This window comes from Protomyctophum bolini (assembly GCF_963924005.1).
Source record: "Protomyctophum bolini genome assembly, chromosome: 2".
Classification (NCBI taxonomy): domain Eukaryota; kingdom Metazoa; phylum Chordata; class Actinopteri; order Myctophiformes; family Myctophidae; genus Protomyctophum; species Protomyctophum bolini.
Window position 1 is genome coordinate 21,274,327 of NC_137863.1, and position 18,187 is coordinate 21,292,513.

The 18,187-nt window shown below is 40.5% G+C and overlaps 1 protein-coding gene across 1 annotated transcript; it reads right to left on the minus strand.

Moving 5' to 3' along the window:
* Positions 1-4,123: 4,123 nt before the first annotated feature.
* Positions 4,124-17,228, minus strand: LOC308324010 (prostacyclin synthase-like). The gene is made up of 10 exons (XM_080775905.1): positions 17,100-17,228; positions 15,043-15,166; positions 14,163-14,338; positions 13,578-13,721; positions 12,896-13,023; positions 11,829-12,016; positions 6,258-6,411; positions 5,972-6,153; positions 5,251-5,402; positions 4,124-4,680 (listed from the first exon to the last, which is right to left on the minus strand). Exons 1-10 carry the CDS (start codon positions 17,177-17,179, stop codon positions 4,527-4,529), a joined length of 1,482 nt encoding a protein of 493 aa, XP_080632031.1. The 5' UTR covers positions 17,180-17,228; the 3' UTR covers positions 4,124-4,526.
* Positions 17,229-18,187: the final 959 nt, after the last annotated feature.

The following is an 18,187-nucleotide window of genomic DNA, read 5'->3' on the forward strand; positions in this document are numbered from 1 at the left end:
CTTTCTTCAGTCAGTCAGCAGTGCACGTATATTCCGTCCACTTCAAAAGACTTGAAGAAACATGCAGTCAGTGCTAGGTTAAGAAGAAGACATTGTCCGACGACCGCATCTAGGGTCCGTCCTTTCTTGTGGCTGTAATAAAAAAGAGCAACAATCATTGTTTAGTGCAATAAAAATGGGTTGTAACCTGGGTTGGTACCTGTGTTCTACAGTAGACTACATCCCGGGTGGTTCTCTCGCTCTCTCTTTCTCTCTCTCACACGCACACGCACACGCACGCGCGCACGCGTGTACACACGTCAGGTGGTTTTATCCACTCATCAAATAGCCAGATAGATATTTTAATCAGCTTTAAGGCGGATAACCGCTTCCTAGTATATCTGACAAGGGTGGGGTGGTTAAGCCAAAGGCAATGATAAACTCGACTTCACTTCACTTCACGGGAGCGCTGTCCAGTGCTGAAACGCCTATCTGTCACTGTCTCGAAACGATCACGATTGTCGCTGTCCAACTCTTTTTGGTGCTGAAATGCTCCAACTTAGAGTGGGACAATGAATGATCAGTAGCCATTCAATGGCATCGCAGTTGTTGTGAATGATACATTTGAATATAACATTATATTCAAATGTATCATTCATTAGCCGGTGATTCACTTAATAAATGATGGCTATAGTTGGCTATACCATTTCAATACACGTTCTGACATAAGTGCGATGTATAAACCAGTGTTTGTATAACATGGCAATTCACTTATCTATACAATAATAAGATAATTTTCAGTCGGCTATAATATTGAGATCGATATATGGCAGTTCCTTTTCCAAATTAAATCAGGAAAAAGTCTGAATTAAATCACTCCGCAGAAACGTTCTTGATTTGCCTCATTTCATGTGAGATATATTACATTAAATACGAATAGGGCTATAACAAACAGGAACTCTCTCAAGTCGCCACACTGAAAGATGGATAGCCTATAACGAAGTTATCAAACGGAGCAGCAAATCCTTGAAAAAAACTCGCAAAAATCCAATAAAAGCATCAGGGATACTTACATGTTTGCAGTGCACTATTCCGATTCAAGAAAAACACATCAATCTCCCAAATGTTTGTTTACGCGTAAACGAACGCACAAAAACTTGTTCCGCCTGTACAGTTCTCCCTCAGCCGGTCTGTTGTTGAAAGCTGCTGTGACACATCGCATGTTTTAATAATGATTGACAGTCGGCTACTGTACACTACACGCTCCTCAAGACACGGCGCGCGTCCTACCCTGCTGCTGTGCTCCTGTAGCCTGAGGCGGCATATCAACTCAACAAGTCGTTTTTAAGAGAGTATGCTGCATGGTGGCCGTTTGTTTACCTGCTCATGGTGGTTGGTTGTAGCCTATACTGGCCGGTACCGCCACGGCACCGGCACTGGCACCAGCACCGGCACCGGCACCGCTCCACATTCTGCACGGAGTGTGATTTCTGTGCATGGAAGGATGCTCCTCTCCAGCAGCCCGGAGAATGACTTTAACCCGTTCGTTAACAACCCCCGTTCACGTTCAGTCAGAAGATGTATACTCACATGCAAAAGTATCAATGCTCGAATGCTGCAATGTAGATAGGCCTATGCACTCTGTTACAATAAAGGTCCTATATATTCATGTACTTGAGTGAAGGAAAGAAAGAAAGACAGACATGAATAAAAATACATGAATGAATACATAAATAATTTAATTTGCAATCTAAATGCAGGGTGGCATTTTATGGCTATAGTCTTGCACCTTTATAGTAGCATCATTCTAACAGGTGATAGTCAATTGTGTAAGGCAGGGATACTCAAATAGATTTACCTGTGGGCCACATTACAAAAATGGCAAGGGGCCAGGGGCCAGTAGATAAAATTACGACATTAATGATACTTGATAACTTCTCTCTTTCAATTGCTTTATTTTCGCAAAATGTATCAAAGTACAATGTGCATGCACACAATATGTAAATAAATAAATGTGTTACATTTTCTTGCATAAACACAAAGAGCTGTTTCCATAACTGCACAAATTATTGCACATAACATGAGTAGCTGTTATAATAACATAACATAACATGAGTAGCTCTTTGCCTGCCTGCCTGCCTGTCTGTCTGTCTGTCTGTCTGTCTGTCTGTCTGTCCATGAGTAGTTATTTGTCTGTCTGTCAATGAGTAGCTGTCTTACTGTCTGCCTGTCTATGAGTATAGCTGTCTGCCTGCCTGTCTATGAGTAGCTGTCTGTCTGCCTGCCTGCCTGTCTAATTGTCCATGAGTAGCTGTCTGTCTGCCTGTCTGAGTAGCTGTCTGCCTGCCTGCCTAATTGTCCATGAGTAGCTGTCTGTCTGCCTGTCTATGAGTAGCTGTCTGCCTGCCTGCCTAATTGTCCATGAGTAGCTGTCTGTCTGCCTGTCTATGAGTAGCTGTCTGCCTTCCTGCCTGTCCAATTGTCCATGAGTAGCTGTCTGTCTGTCTATGAGTAGCTGTCTGCCTGCCTGCCCAATTGTCTATGAGTAGCTGTCTGTCTGTCTATGAGTAGCTGTCTGCCTTCCTGCCTGTCCAATTGTCCATGAGTAGCTGTCTGTCTGTCTATGAGTAGCTGTCTGCCTTCCTGCCTGTCCAATTGTCCATGAGTAGCTGTCTGCCTGCCTGTCCAATTCTCCATGAGTAGCTGTCTGTCTGCCTGTCTATGAGTAGCTGTCTGACTGCCTGCCTGTCCAATTCTCCATGAGTAGCTGTCTGTCTGTCCACAATTTCCATTTCCACCATTTCCGCAATTTCCGCAATTTCCATTTCCGCATTTCCGCAATTTCCATTTCCGCAATTTCCGCAATTTCCATTTCCATTTCCAACTATTAATGGCAGCTGGGTTTCATCATTCAAATAAAATAGAATTCTGTCCGTTTAGCTATAAAATTATGTCAGGGAATAGGGATACACAGTATATGTCTTTCATTTGCATTGCATCTCCCCCCCCCCCCCCCCAAGCTTTTATTTTCGTTCGAGTAATAGTACAACTCTAATAGTATTACTTATAATAATGTAATTAAAGATAACTTCATTCAGATTTATTTATTTTTATTTCATTTTCCAGATTTTTTTTCTTCTTTTTATTTTATTTTCATTGGTGGGCCAGTCATAATGGTCCCGCAGGCCTGATGTGGCCCGCAGGCCTGAGGTTGAGTATCACTGGTGTAAGGCACTCTGAAACAAATGCAGGTCTATTGCACAGATTTGCTGTCCCCAATAATGTCTCGATCCATGCAGCGGTCAACACATAGCAATCTGAGAACCTGTAGTCAAAGAAATAATGGAAAAACAGCTCCCTCTTTTCAGTCAACAGTCTGAGACTATAGCACAAGGTGCTGGAGAGAATGTGTAGTGAACAGTTGTTTTCCAAACAACATATAAATCTACAACTCTGCAGGAGACAGATATTAGTATACAGATTTGATATTGTTTAATATCGCAAACGAATCGACAGCCCAAATAGTTGATTATGCACGGGCCACGGGGCGTCACTGACGGCAACGTATAAGTGAACGGGGAGGAAATAAAGTAGGCCTACACTGATTGTCGGAGAATCTAGTGTCATATGCGCGCATTTTCAGTGCGCCAATCGTGGTATTTCGCCGTCTTTAAGTGAGACCTGGTTGCACAGCCAGTTCCTTCAATACACTCTTTAAAGGGATTTTGACATTAAAAGAAAAAGGTTTTGTAATTTTCCTTAATTTTTTTTGTTTTGTTTTCTGAGCTCAATTGCATCCAAAAAACCTGAACTTTTAACATTCAGTATAGATTTTCTGTGGTCTGGGGTTTTCTGCAGGTTCAAGCAAGTGCTCTGCTGTGATGTCCCAGCCTGCAAATCCCATATATGTCAATGGGATTTGCCAGCAGATCCCCAGAGAAAACTCCAGAACACACAGAAAATCCACTGAATGTTCAAAGTTCAGGTTTTTTGGGTGTAATTGAGGTCATAAAACCTAAAAGAAAAACGAAAAAGAAATGAAAAGTAATGTCATGAAACCTTTAATACAATCTCTTTATTTATGCATCACAGGATGTTTCTTTTTACAAAGATAAATAAATATATTTTAAAATACATTCCATGTCGCTGTCGCCTAATCTGTATAAAAGTATAGACCGCTTACATATATTGTTTTTAATTAAATATGTACAGTCAATAAAAAGCTCTCAGGGTACTGATATGCACCATATACTCATTAGTGACATAATGTTAAAAAGATGATAATTAATTGTAAGGCACACAGGTGTACACAGTCACTAATAGCACAAAGATCTTCTCTCATCTTATTGTATAACTCCATGTGTGTTTACCTCAAGGATATTGACAACATTATGTACACAAAATAATATTGAAATATATATAAATAAACACAATTCAGTGTATAATACAGTTAAAGAAATACAAAAATTCAAAAAGCGATATCAACAGCTTATAAACATTTTGCAATGTGCAATAATAACATGTATAAGGCACTGTATACATGTGAATTAATGTGAGAATTTGGGTCTGTATCGGATGAACAGGTCTCCTTCCGGCTGCATCATTCCAAAGCCATAGCGACTGGCGTTCACTCCGGGCATCTTCGCATGTGATGGCTCACACAGCTCCACATCGTAACCAGAACACACCATGAACACGAACCTGAAGACACACACACACACACACACACACACACACACACACACAGGAAAGGAACAAGTACTTTTAAAAAGTACTTGCTGCATGTTGAAGCAAATAAGTCATCCGCTCTGTATATAGTCTCGCGTTGCCAGACTGTTGCCTCTCGTAAATTTTCAAATGCTTCCGTCATACAGTCTGGAGAACGGAAGCTCTGAACATGAGCAAGCGATAAAGCGGAAGTGAATCCTCCTCCCCACTTCCGTTCCGTCTTTACAGTCGCGCAAATGTATCTAATCTAATCTATGCAGATCTAAGCATGTATAGCTTGCTGCTTAGCCGAAATGGAAATACAAAAATACAATTCATTTTTAAATATATTTTCGTGAACCGAAATGGCAGCTTCCTTGCTCGGATTTCGGGAAGTATATAGTTCCAGAATCTATATAGCATTCGGAGATTGTGGAATAGTTGGCGAGACTATCCGTTCTGCAGCAGTAATCTTAAATTATTAGTTAAACTTATCAAAATATTTCCTCGTAACTGTAGTTCTATGTGTTGTTGCACCATCCCTGGGTCAAGAATACTACTCACTGTCTGATGGTGTTGATGGCGAACTGCTTCCCCACACAGCCATTGGTCCCCGCTCCCCATGGCATGGTATAATATTTCAGGCACCTCCCTCTTTTATAGAAGTCTCTCTTCGGTGATCCGTCTTCATTCAGGAAGCGGTCATACTTGTACTTCTGTGAGTGGGGGGGGAGAAGAAAAAAAATACGTGTGTTTAGGCAGCAAACTTTACAACACGACAAACAACAACAAATGTTAGCATTCACTTATTGTAGGAAAAAGCTTTCGCACACCTATAAATCAGGTGTATGCACAGACAGGTGCGTAGGCCAGTGGACATCAATGAAAGGAATTGCCTTATTAAAAGAAAAAACTCTTGTACCGAGCCGATACACAGTGTGTGGGTGTATTTTCATATAGCATTCACTTATTAAAATCCTCTATACTTTCAATTTGCTGGCTGGTGCCCATGGTGGCATATTTAAACTTAATTGCTGCTGGAGGACAGACTTGTATAATAATGAAGTTACTTCCTTCCCACGCCTATTATGTTTCTGTTCCCAGCTAATCCTGCGGTCGTTCCCTGATCCAGGGTCAGTTTAGTGTAGGCGTGATTCCTTACAACACAAACAACCACAGAGACAATACTTCTCTATAATAAAGGCTGCTTCAAACATGTCACTAACAGCATTACCTCTAGTGGAATAACAAGCCATTTATTACTTTCATAGGAAGGAACGCAAACCTGTGGCTCGTGGTAAATCTCTGAGTCCATTTGAGGGCTGAGGAAAGGAAACAATAACACCCTGTCTCCCTTCCTTAGCAGGTATTCCCGTCCATCTGCCATGTGCAAGGTCTTGTCCTGCACTACCTCTCTGGTGATAAAGGGGGCAGCGGTGAGTCTCAGTGCCTCTTCCAATGCACTATCTGGGGGAGGGGAAATGTGTAAATTAAAATGGAGACATAGATACATTGATAAATTAGTCATTCTATATCACATCCTTCACACGAACAGGGGTTACAAAGCTCACCAAACACAGGGGTGTGTGCATCCCCGTCCAGCGATGCACTCTGCGACGTGTCCTTTTTGGAGCATCTGCTGAATTCTGACTTCACAGCTGTCATGGCGTCGTGGTTCGTTAACAGGTAGCCCAGGAGCCAAAACGCAGCAGGACCGACATTACCCTGGAAACACATGGAGACGGAACGTGAGGGCAATGCTACGTTACACTTACATTACCCTGGAAACACATGGAGACGGAACGTGAGGGCAATGCTACGTTACACTTACATTACCCTGGAAACACATGGAGACGGAACGTGAGGGCAATGCTACGTTACACTTACATTACCCTGGAAACACATGGAGACGGAACGTGAGGGCAATGCTATGTTACACTCATGCTCTGTCTGAGGCACGGTAAGCAGTCGGTAGCAATGTCGATTCCCGCTACGATGCCGTGGGTGTGTTCTCTCTTCCGCGTCATCAGTGCCCATACCCTAGGTGGGGCACGTTCTCCCCGTGTCCCCTAGGGTAGGTACCCTGACTACCTCATAAAAAACATGCAGTAATCCTGGTCTCTATACTGCCTCCCCCTGGCAAGCCACTGGTTGGAATAATGTCTTCCTTCCACACGCTACGTCCAACCGGGGAAACTCCCCCCGTCCCTGTCCCCCGTCAGGTGAAAAGAAGCATAATTATAGCAGAGGGACTCCTCATGCATTGAAACAAGCATGAGGCCGGTCCGTTGCTCTCCCCAGGTTGGGAGAGGGAGTGTAGCGCCCAGGATTACAATAGACAATTGACACTGGGTGAAAAAAATGGTGGGATCTTAAAAAACAAACAAAAACAACGTCACATGCCAATTAGCCGATCTTACACTCGAACATCGGCAATGCATACTTAGTGTTTGTCGATCAGCAATTTTTGTTGAGCATACACTATGCTACTCCTTCCTTTCACTCTCACCTCTCACTTTGTATTACTGACTGACAGCAAAGCACATCATCATGTCTTATCGGTTTGCTAACAGGTCACACAAAAGGCAATCCTCTACTTAGGTTCAATTAAATAACAAAGCCCGATTAATTATTGAGTCCAATGGCACTTGATGAGGGAAAACAGAAGGGTTTCCTTTTTCACGCTTCTGTGATGTATGAGCTCTGCTCTGGATGTTCCCAGAGACTAAGTGCAGTGCAGTAATGGTTTACTTAAAAAGGAAAACCATTTGGAAAGCCTCCGAGGACCTGATGTGGAATGTTAGGTTGCGTGCTACTGTAGGCTAGCCTCAGTTGAGACAAGTGTGGAACTCATTACTACACGCATGCCTGGCTGGTACTCATCAAAATATAAAACTGTGACCACTGTGGAAATGTCAAAAGTGAAGACATTATCACAAAACCTCAGATGACAATGGTCTGAAATGATGGCTATAGAAGTTATAATGCATCATGCAGTGAGTGGCAAATCAAGTGGCAAAGTGAGTTTAACGTTGTTTAATGCAATCAGATAGGACTTTTCTGTTTGGATGTATGGGCTGTGTGTGTAAAATAACATGTGTAATTCCAACGTGTGTAGTCATCTATCAAGTCCATTAATAATTAGTTTGTCTAAATTCCTGTCTCCAATAATTATTCATCATGAATCAATGACAAGCATGTTAATCTTTTCTGCACCTTTTTGACCACAGAAAGACTAAACTTGAGAGTTTTAAGATAATTTTGTGAGTAACAATTGAAAGTTAAAACAGAGTTTGCAACAGTCAGGTGACAGTTGAGTTCAATTAAGCCTTCATGCCTTCAATATCTTATTATTCATTAAGTCTGTTAACATGACTTGTATCAGCACCATTGACTGAAGACAAATTAATGCAAGGCCAACAGCACACTCTTGTGGTCCAAAGAAGTGCTGCACATATTTGATAGCTCTACACAGCAGTGGTTCTCAACCAGTGGTCCTTGAGGGGGTTCCAGCTGGTCCCCAGCTAAATGATGGAGAGTTGGTAACCAAATGGACCCTTTTTGGTTTCATTGTACGCTCTCAAGAATTCAATTATTGTTAAACTAATTATTAAACTATACTAAAGAAATATTAAACTAATTATTGTGTGTCTGCATTACTTAATTTACAAGAAGTCTACACAACTCTCCTACCACATCAATACAGCATGGAATTGTGGACAAGATCTTATCCTATAACATAATTATTTTCATGGTCATAACATGGGACCTGCTTAAATTCTACACATAATTCAAACGTATAATTATGTTATGGCATGAATCTGATCAAAAGAAGAAAAACAGCAGAGAGTAAGTGTTTTTAACACTGGTGCGTTTTTCCGGGCGATGTGATCTCACAGGATGTGAGATTGTCATCTCTCTGCTGGGTGGCAGTTAGTTGCTGTTATCAGTTTCCACTGATAACAGCAATATTCAACCTGAACTGAACAGAAACCACATCCATAATCACATAGATAGGCCTCATGTTCATAACATGGGACCTGCTTAAATTCTACTGAAACGCATTATTCAACCACATTACTTTATAGTAACAGAATAATTATGTGATGGCGTGAATCTGATCAAAACTGAAAAAAGAGAAAGAAAAGAGGAAATGCAACACATCTGAGAGTAAACACTTTCAAAAGAACTTTAGACCAACACATAATACTAATATTCCTGTGATTTGTACATCATGCTGTCACCTGGATCCTCCTGTTCTGTAGCCCCACGTAACAGTAATATTGGTATTAGTGTTGGTCTGAATGTTGTTTTTTTAAAAGTGTTTCCTTGAACATGTGAAAACCACAGGATGTTTTGCCAGTCATCTCTCTGCTGCTTTTTTTCTTTCTCACAAGTAGGCGACCACAGTTTCCACTGGTAACAGAAACCAAACCACAGAATGTTTCGTCCTTTAAAATATGCATATGTGCAGGCTGCAATAGACAGCACAGAAGTGTCACCTCACTTCTGTGCCCTAGGGATTTTGGTCCCTTAATTGGTTCAAAATCTCCTACACTTTTAATACTACAGTATTTGTAAATTGTCCTGCATGGTTTTTAACAACCAAACAGGCTGCAGCAAGAAACTGAAAACCAGATTTACAAACATCAACATTAATTCGGACGACGTTACAGACAAGCTGTATGTGGCTAATCACTTAAACATAATACAACCATAACCACAAGACTGGTTAACAAACTATTTGGTGTAAAGCACATCCATGCATTTTGAAATGACAATAATCTGGGCGCAAAGACAATTTGAGACAATTGAGCACTCTGCAACAAAACAAGGCTATTGGCCAATATCCCCGCCAAATTTCTCAGAGACCATTCCCACAGAGAGATCATTGCCCACATAATAAACCTCCATCAAACAAGATTTAAAAACAGTGAGAGTAACCCGTCTGTACAAACAAAAAAATTAAGTAAATTAGACCCGACAAATAAATAGATAGATAGAGAGCTCCACAAATCACGTTCAACACAGATTTGGCTCAAAGGGGTTAAATTAGCTCTACGCCGTTCTATGCCACCAAAATGTGGAACGCCTTACCAACATTCATACAAAGTGTGAATTCCTACACTCCTTAAAAACCGCTCTAAAAGAGTACAGACAGGTGGCTGCAATTCCTGTAAAAGATCCAAGCCTATCACCCCCCCCCCCCCCCCAACTGTACCTATTGTTCTTGTTGATTAGTACTCGTTTCAGTCGTGTGTATGATGTTTTTGCATATTAATGTTACATTTGTCTGTCACTCACTAGTCACTAAGTGTACTCAGGACCCCAATGGAAACAAGCCATAGTGCTTTCTTGGGTTCAATCCGTTTAGCATTGTATTAAACTGCACTCTTCAGTGCCTTTCATGGAAATTTTAAATATTGGATTTGGAACATGCTATGTAGATTGATAGATGCAAAACCACAGGCGGAAGGGGTAGATCCCAGCAAGCCAAATGACGTCACATTATTGATCTTTACATGATGATCTTTACGTAATTTCCAGGACGTCTTCACCAGTTAAAATAATATAGCATATTCTGGGCTAGATCTGACTAACTTATGATATATATTAAGTTGATCTGGCCTCGATCAGACTCTCTCTGATTCATCCAGGGACGTCCGTCTTAGTGGGCAGAATGTATGTTGGTTGAAATCAGGTGATATTCTAGGCCAGGTCTGACTAGTCTTGGTTTGACTTGATCTGGCCTCAATAGAGAGGTCACTAATTCGTCCAGGTCCTGACCGTGCTTGCTGGGATATTACAGTAAATTGTAAATGTGTAAATGTGACTATTATTGAATAAGTTCTGGTACAAAAACAAAATTATGTCCCAAAAGCATTCGGTTCATCTCAAAGCTTCCTGTCATTCTGTATGCCGTTACGTTACCCCTCCAGGCAGTGAATAAAATACATTTCTGATCAGAATGCTCAAAAATGCTGATGCAGAAAATAGGATTTTCAATATGAAGATTTTCACATTTGCATAAATGTAAATGTACAGTTTATAATACACCCTGCTCAATACTTTTGTTCGCTTTGGTATACTGGCATGTTTGTGATGATTGTGTTCAATGAGTTCCCAGATACATGGCTAAATTAATTTACTTTAATCAAATCTGACCTATTCATGAAGAGCATGGTACTGCATATATAGTAGTGGTGTGGCCACTGAGTTGCTTCATTATAACTGTGCATAAGGCTGGAAGGAAATTAGTTAACTTCTAGGAAATGAAGGCATGGCAGAGTGCACCGATTATACCCTGAGGAAACTGAGGAAACAGGGTATACATGCCACTAGCAATTATCCTACACTTCTGAAAGGTTGGCCACTCTTTGCAACAGAACTATAATTAGTTTTCAATGCCATTACATGGGACATTTAACCAACACATTCAAAGACGGAAGAATGTAGCCTACTCATATAATTTCAAATGGCTATTGAAAACACCTGGAGATGAATGGTTTATTTTAAAGAGAGTATAAATATGAACCCAATATACTCACAAAAGTTATTCTACAAAATACAAAAAATAAATTCACATGCATGTCCTATATAGCCAAAGCCAAGGACACATTTAAGTGCCCTTGGCTTTTACTACTGGAATGCATTGTATTATAGTGGTGGATGTGTACCTTGTTACTATAAACGTCAACACCAAATGATATTCCATCCTCTTTCTGAACGAAAGATCTAAGTAGACAGTAATAAGTAATACGTTATAAGTTATCGGCAAATCCATTGTGGTCCATGTGGTTTGTATGTTGACCTGTCCTTGTGGTCTTGCATATGTGAAGAAAAACATCCTCTTAGAATATGTTTTGCATTCTCATAAAGTCTGATATAGTCTCAGATACTCGCTGACCGCAGTGGACCCCTAATTTTAAACTGCAAAACCAGCTTCGGCCACTATTAACAGTAAACACCGGAGTTGTTGAACTAAGCAACGGATCAAAGTAGAATTCTTTCTAAATGATTGTTTGTGTTTTCTAGTATTAATTTGGACAGGTGCCTTGCCCATTGTCGCAGAGCCTTAATCGTCCTCATGGAAAATACAGGTTTTGTGAACGTAGGCTCCTCCTCTAACAGCAATGACTCACCAGCGTGGCCCACAGTTGCAGCAGGGCGGCCTTTCTCTGCATCTCCTCATCAGCCCCTTCCTCCCTCAGGAGCTGTCTGTAGTCATGCAGCCAGGGGCTGCTGGAGCCCCAGGTCCCACTCGTCAACCCCGCTGGCGCCAATAACTCGCAGAGTCGAGTGCGCACACTATGGGCTCTCCTCTTCTCGTCTGACGACACAGACACAGACAGACAAACACACAACAGGCGCCAAAATATGGCACATGTACGCGGACACATTGATTCAACAGTAATACAATAAACAGATGACATCAATTGGATCTCGTTTGACTAAAATGGATAGATATACAGATCATAATGAAACGTGCGAGTAAGAGGTGTGATAGCATTACATAAATAAACACATGTAGGATTACATGAGGTATCAACAAATGTGCTTTGTCACAAGTGACAATATGGCATGGCATGGGTGGAGCAGATGCTATCAGAAAGAGGAACACTCATTCAGTAGAACACAGCGGTGCCCGGAAATATTGGTGTATGAAATAGGAGAAGAAAGCCAAAAGAAAATCACACGCGTGTGTAGTGAGGAGTGCTCTTATCATCATACATCATCATGACGTAACATGTCGATTTGCTCGTCTACATAATGACGTACATTCTCCATTCATTGTCAATGGGAATTCAATGTTTGTGTAAGCCGAAAATCTCCACTAATAGCTGAATATGGGAGGGGCTAGCTCCCCTCAAAAAACAAACAAAGAAAGTGCACAGGATACAATGCGTTTAAAACTAACCATGGCAACCAGGAAACAAATCTAAATAAACTTCCACTGATGATGTCACCACACAATGACAAAATGTCTACACAGTGAATGATGTGATCGGTGACATTGCACTCGGCCTCTAGCCAATCAAGGTCATGATGATGAACTCAATGAACACAACATCACTTGATTCACTTTGACACTTGGCACTGTCTGTGACTCATAGTTTGTCAACATTGCTAAATCAGTGCTATGCAAGAGAGAATACCCCTAGCCGCCTACACTCTGTCATACTAGACTAGGCTTTTTGTGCACAGTTACCTGCTTTAAGCGTTCTCCTTGCCAGCTTTGTCAAGAGGGCGTCAAACTTGCGGTACTCCTGATAGACTTCTGAAGGGTCTGCGGGGTTGTTGTTCTGCTCTCCGCCAAACAGTGTGAGGTACCCTGCCCTGAAGAGAAAGAAGAGGTGGAATTATGTGGGGGTGGAGAAAAAGACGCTAACTTACAACGCTGAAAAAGTGGTTTAATGGACACAGAATGATGAATGGTGAGGATGTCCCTCTAGCAGGATTTACAAGCCCCCCATTTATAAAGCCATCCCACGTAAACAGCCACTTCAAGTCAATAGGTAGTTTCCTCTGGCCCACCCAACTTGCAGTATTTCCCCCAAAAGAGGATGTCACGATTTATAATAAACGCTGCAGTCACACTCCAGTCCAGATGTCACCTCAACACGTTTGCACTCTTTCCTCCGCTGACAAACGATGCCTCACATCATAACAAAACAAAAAAGCTATAGCCACCAAAAGAAGGTGGGGGTTTAAATATAGATTGGTGAGCTAATATTTATTTGAAGCGTTATGTCACGCATACATTTCTTCCCGCGGTGTTTACAAAAAGAGGATCATGTGAAGGAATGGAGTTGTAAATTGTTTAGCTAAGGCACTTTGACGTGAACCCTCGTGACGTGCGTGGTTCAGGGTGCGGGGGAGGTCTTCCATACCTAAAGAGTAAGCTGTAACAGAAGCTGAATAGGCCGTCCACGTTCCAGTCTGTCTGGTTCTGAGGCGTACTGGCTTTCAGCAGCGCCTGTAGATGTCTATGCATGGTGCCATAAAGTCGGGATGAGTTTGCCCCCTGGAAGTGCCTAAAGACAGAAAAAGATTAAAGAGTATACAAACGTTACAAGAGTTGGGTAATAATTGCAATAGCATACATTTTATGACATTGACTGATGTTGATTGTGAAATACATCGTATTGTAGTCAATGTGCATTGTGTGCAACCCGCTGACTCACTGCAGAAGCATTGCCTTTCTCCCTTTTCTTATTATGCTTGCTTCATAGCAAAACCTGCAGATACGATCTAGTACAGAGGTGGGCCGACATTGTGTGGAGAACAACTGTTCAATAGCAGGACCAGCACTGCCCTACATTTAATCAGAGAACGGGCCATGTTTAGGCTATCGGGTTCCCTGTCACACAAAGAATACCCTGTATTCAAAGTGTTCAGATCCAAGGAAATTGTGAAGCGTATGAATTTCCCGCATTACATGTGTTCAGAAGTGTTACAATGGCTTGAGGACATACTGTTTCATCATGGCTTTTTCTTTGGCCGGGTTGTGGTGGGGGAGCTGCAAGCTGAAGACTCTATCGATGAGAACGTTCGCATAGCGCGTGAAATCCAGGGACACCACATCTTCAATCACGTTATCATAGGAGTGAGGATCCAACAGCACGGTCACATACTGCCCAGCAACACGCACCTGTAATTAATAGATACATAATTAATAATAGAATGTCAACAATACCACGGTGAAAACGAGCAACTCGGTTGTAAAACAATGTGTTGACATTTTACATATGCATTAATTGTATTGATTCACTTATTTTGTTTTGTAAACCACCTCAAATCATGTAATATTTATACGTTTATTTTATTATTGTTATTAACAAACATACTACATTAAACATACCTCACGAGACACTGTACAGAACAACTAATGTAATATTTTAATAAATCATTATTATAGTTTTATTGTTAATTGGCGGCATGGGTGGTGGGAGGGTGGAATCTGTGCTAGTTAAAGCATTTACCCAGTTGTAAAGGCTGCTTTGAAAACGTTTATTGATGTTTAGAACTGCTCCACTACAATTAACTGCATTTCTGACATCTTCTAATCTACATCCATTAACCCAAATGCCTTCTAAATCAGTAGTTCTCACACCTTCAAGATTTTTCAAGAACGTTACAATATAGACAATGTACAATCTCGCTTTTTTGATCAAGTTAAGAGGCAATAAATTATATAGGAAACAAAGTCATTGTATTTCAGCATCACCATTGACTGAACAGATGTCTACTGTAAACAGTTGCTAAACCATGCCCTATAAGCCTAAACACTCAGCCTACAGTACATGGTCATTAATTACAGTTTAAGTGTCAAACAAGATATTATTAAGTTCTCACCGTGAAAATGTCGCCATGCTTCATCCTCATTCGATTTAAGAACTTGGCAGCATCTTTTCCAAATTCAAGCGCATGACCCAACCATGGAATGAGTCCTTTGTCTAACGGTGGGTCACTCTTACACCTATAAAAGAAACATACACAAATAAAGTAATTTGGTTGATTGTTGTACAGTAAGTACAGAGGCATATAATCTTTCTTTATTTAACCAAACCGAGAGCATAGGCTATTCATCATCATGCTATGGCAAATAGACCTACATAGGTTCTACGTGCATGCAGTCCTATAGGTCTAGACAAATAGACCTACATACGTTCTACGTGCATGCAGTCCTACAGGTCTAGACAAATAGACCTACACACGTTCTACGTGCATGCAGTCCTACAGGTCTAGACAAATAGACCTACATACGTTCTACGTGCATGCAGTCCTACAGGTCTAGACAAATAGACCTACATACGTTCTACGTGCATGCAGTCCTACAGGTCTAGACAAATAGACCTACATACGTTCTACGTGCATGCAGTCCTACAGGTCTAGACCAATCAGCAACCCAGCTGTCTTAATCTGAATGTTCTCACCCATGTGCATTACATTACAAACAAAACACAATGATAGATTAATCATAAACTAATTGACTGTGAGCAAACTACTAATCTAATGAATTTCACACATACCGTAAGCACTTCATAATATTGTCAAACATCACCACAGTTCATATGAGGTTCCAAACATGAGAACATCTTATGCGTTTAACCTTCAAAGTTTACAATGCATCTGTATTGGTCTAGTAGCCTATAGTTGTATTACATTCCAAAAACAGATTTTATTGGGAGTTTAAATTGATTTGGAACAGCATTCAGGTATAGAGTCAAAAGAAAATGAAATTAAACAAAAAATAATAGAGAAACAATAGCTTTGGATCAAGACTATAATGTATTTGCTTGATTTTTTACATTTGCCTATCTATAGATACAAAAGTAAATGTGACAATCTTGATCCAATGCTGGATAAACAAAAGCCATGTGAATCACAAGTGTGCATAAGGCCTATAGGACCCTCTTGAAAATGAGATATTTTATCTCAAGGGGTTATATTCCTAATAAATAATTTCAATGTATATATATTCCCCCAGATAATGGTATTTTTGTGTAAAAATAAACACAGTATATCTCACTACAAAATGAATCCGGCACCCTTTTAGAATGACACTCAAGTAAAAGGATTATCTGATATTACCTGTAAACTATACTAAGGATAAAAGAAAACGAAAATTCTGATATAAAAAGTAGGCTATTTAGTTACACTAAATATCTAAAGTAATAAAGAAAAAAGAAAAAAGAAACGAAAGGGGAGCCAGACCTGCAGTCTCTGAGTTTATTCTGAATGGTACCATGAACCATCCAAAAATGTAGTTTAAAAAAATAAATTGGATGTATTGAGAATGCAGAAATGTCATCCTCATGATGACAGACATTTAAATCCATAAATATTCCTTCATTATTTAATTAATTTAAAACATGTACAGAATTTATACTTCTCATGGGTGATGATGATCGTTGAATCATCTGCTTCTAGCCCTGGTCCAGTGCTTCAGAGAGAGACTCAAGCACGACCAGGGCTACTGCTTCTATATATCTTCCTTGGTAGCAATGCTGCTGAGTACGTGCTGACTATTTTGAACATGCTGACAGCATTAACTTGCAATATTTTCAAAAGCATTTGTTTCTATTGGCTTAATTGGAATGCCAATTTAACTATAGCCCGAGGTGCGCTCGATATTGGAGTAAACGTATCGAGGGTAGGCCTATAGCATATTAAATGTAAGATTTAGTAGCCTACATGAAAGTAGACAAATAAACATAGGCCTACTGTAGTGTAGACATACCGGCTACACAAGTCTAAATTAGCCTGCAGAGCGATCTACGGTCGTTTAATTTAAGTAGCTTAATTACACCTCTGGATAAATGATGTGTAATGTCCTAAGCTAAACTCTTAACAGTATGATCTACAGAAAGCGAAAACACTGGTCTGAATTCTAGACTTGTATCACTCACCTCGACCTAAAACAGGTCCTCTTTGCAAGAATAAAGTAGAGGAGAACAGCCTGTACAAGAAGAAACGCCGTCCAAATCATGTTCGTGTGTGTCTGCCCGTCTATGGCTGCACCTCACCTGACTCCCACGGAGGCAGTCTACTGTGAATGACTGTGCACTGTGTGCAACAGCAGCCTGGAGTGCTGCTTTATACACATGCTGCAGATTACGTCATGGCAGATGATGCGATCATTGCGATGGATGGCACGTAGTATCATGGCAATCTGATCTCGGAACCCTCAGTCAATATAAATAAATAACTGTGAGCTCTCTCTCTCTCGCCATATATAATTGAATATAAAAGTCACTTCTGCAAAAATGTAATGTATTTCCTTAATACTTGCATATAGGCTACAGTTACATGGTTCATTTCGCAAAATCAAGGTTAGATATAGCTCTGGTCCAGCTCTAATTATTAGAGCTGACCAGAGCTATATAGTTATGCTGAAGGACAATTTGTGGTGGAAATTACTTGTTGGAAACATTGCATTTTTTAATGTGTGTGTGTGTGTGTGTGTGTGTGTGAAAATGTGCAGGTTGCTAAATTGATAATTATAACAGGTTTGTTAATTACAGTTTATTTGTTTATGGAGGCTTGAAATTAGGACCACTTATGGAAGGTGTGATAATTACAGTGTATTTGTGTCAGGACTCTCGTGAATACACATAATAGGCTATTCAACCTCAACTGACCATGGGTCAAACTTAGCTCAACGAAAAAAATATATATTAGAGTCTTATTTGTAACAAAAACTAAATTATAATCCTGAAACCTTGTCTGTGCAGCATTATGTAGTAGGTTATGCGCTTTGGAAACATTTAGCCAAATATATTTGTACCCGTGTATGTACGTATTTCTTCAGTTGGCTACAGTCACATGAGGCCATAAGTTGCACATTCTCTGTTCGTGTCATAGGGGTGTCAAACTCGTTTCATGTTTAGGGCCCAATTCCGTCATAGTCGTCGATTTTCCTGTTTTGCCGGGGTAAATGGTGCATTTATATATCCAAGGCGCTTTACATAGATTTACATTCACACACACATTCATA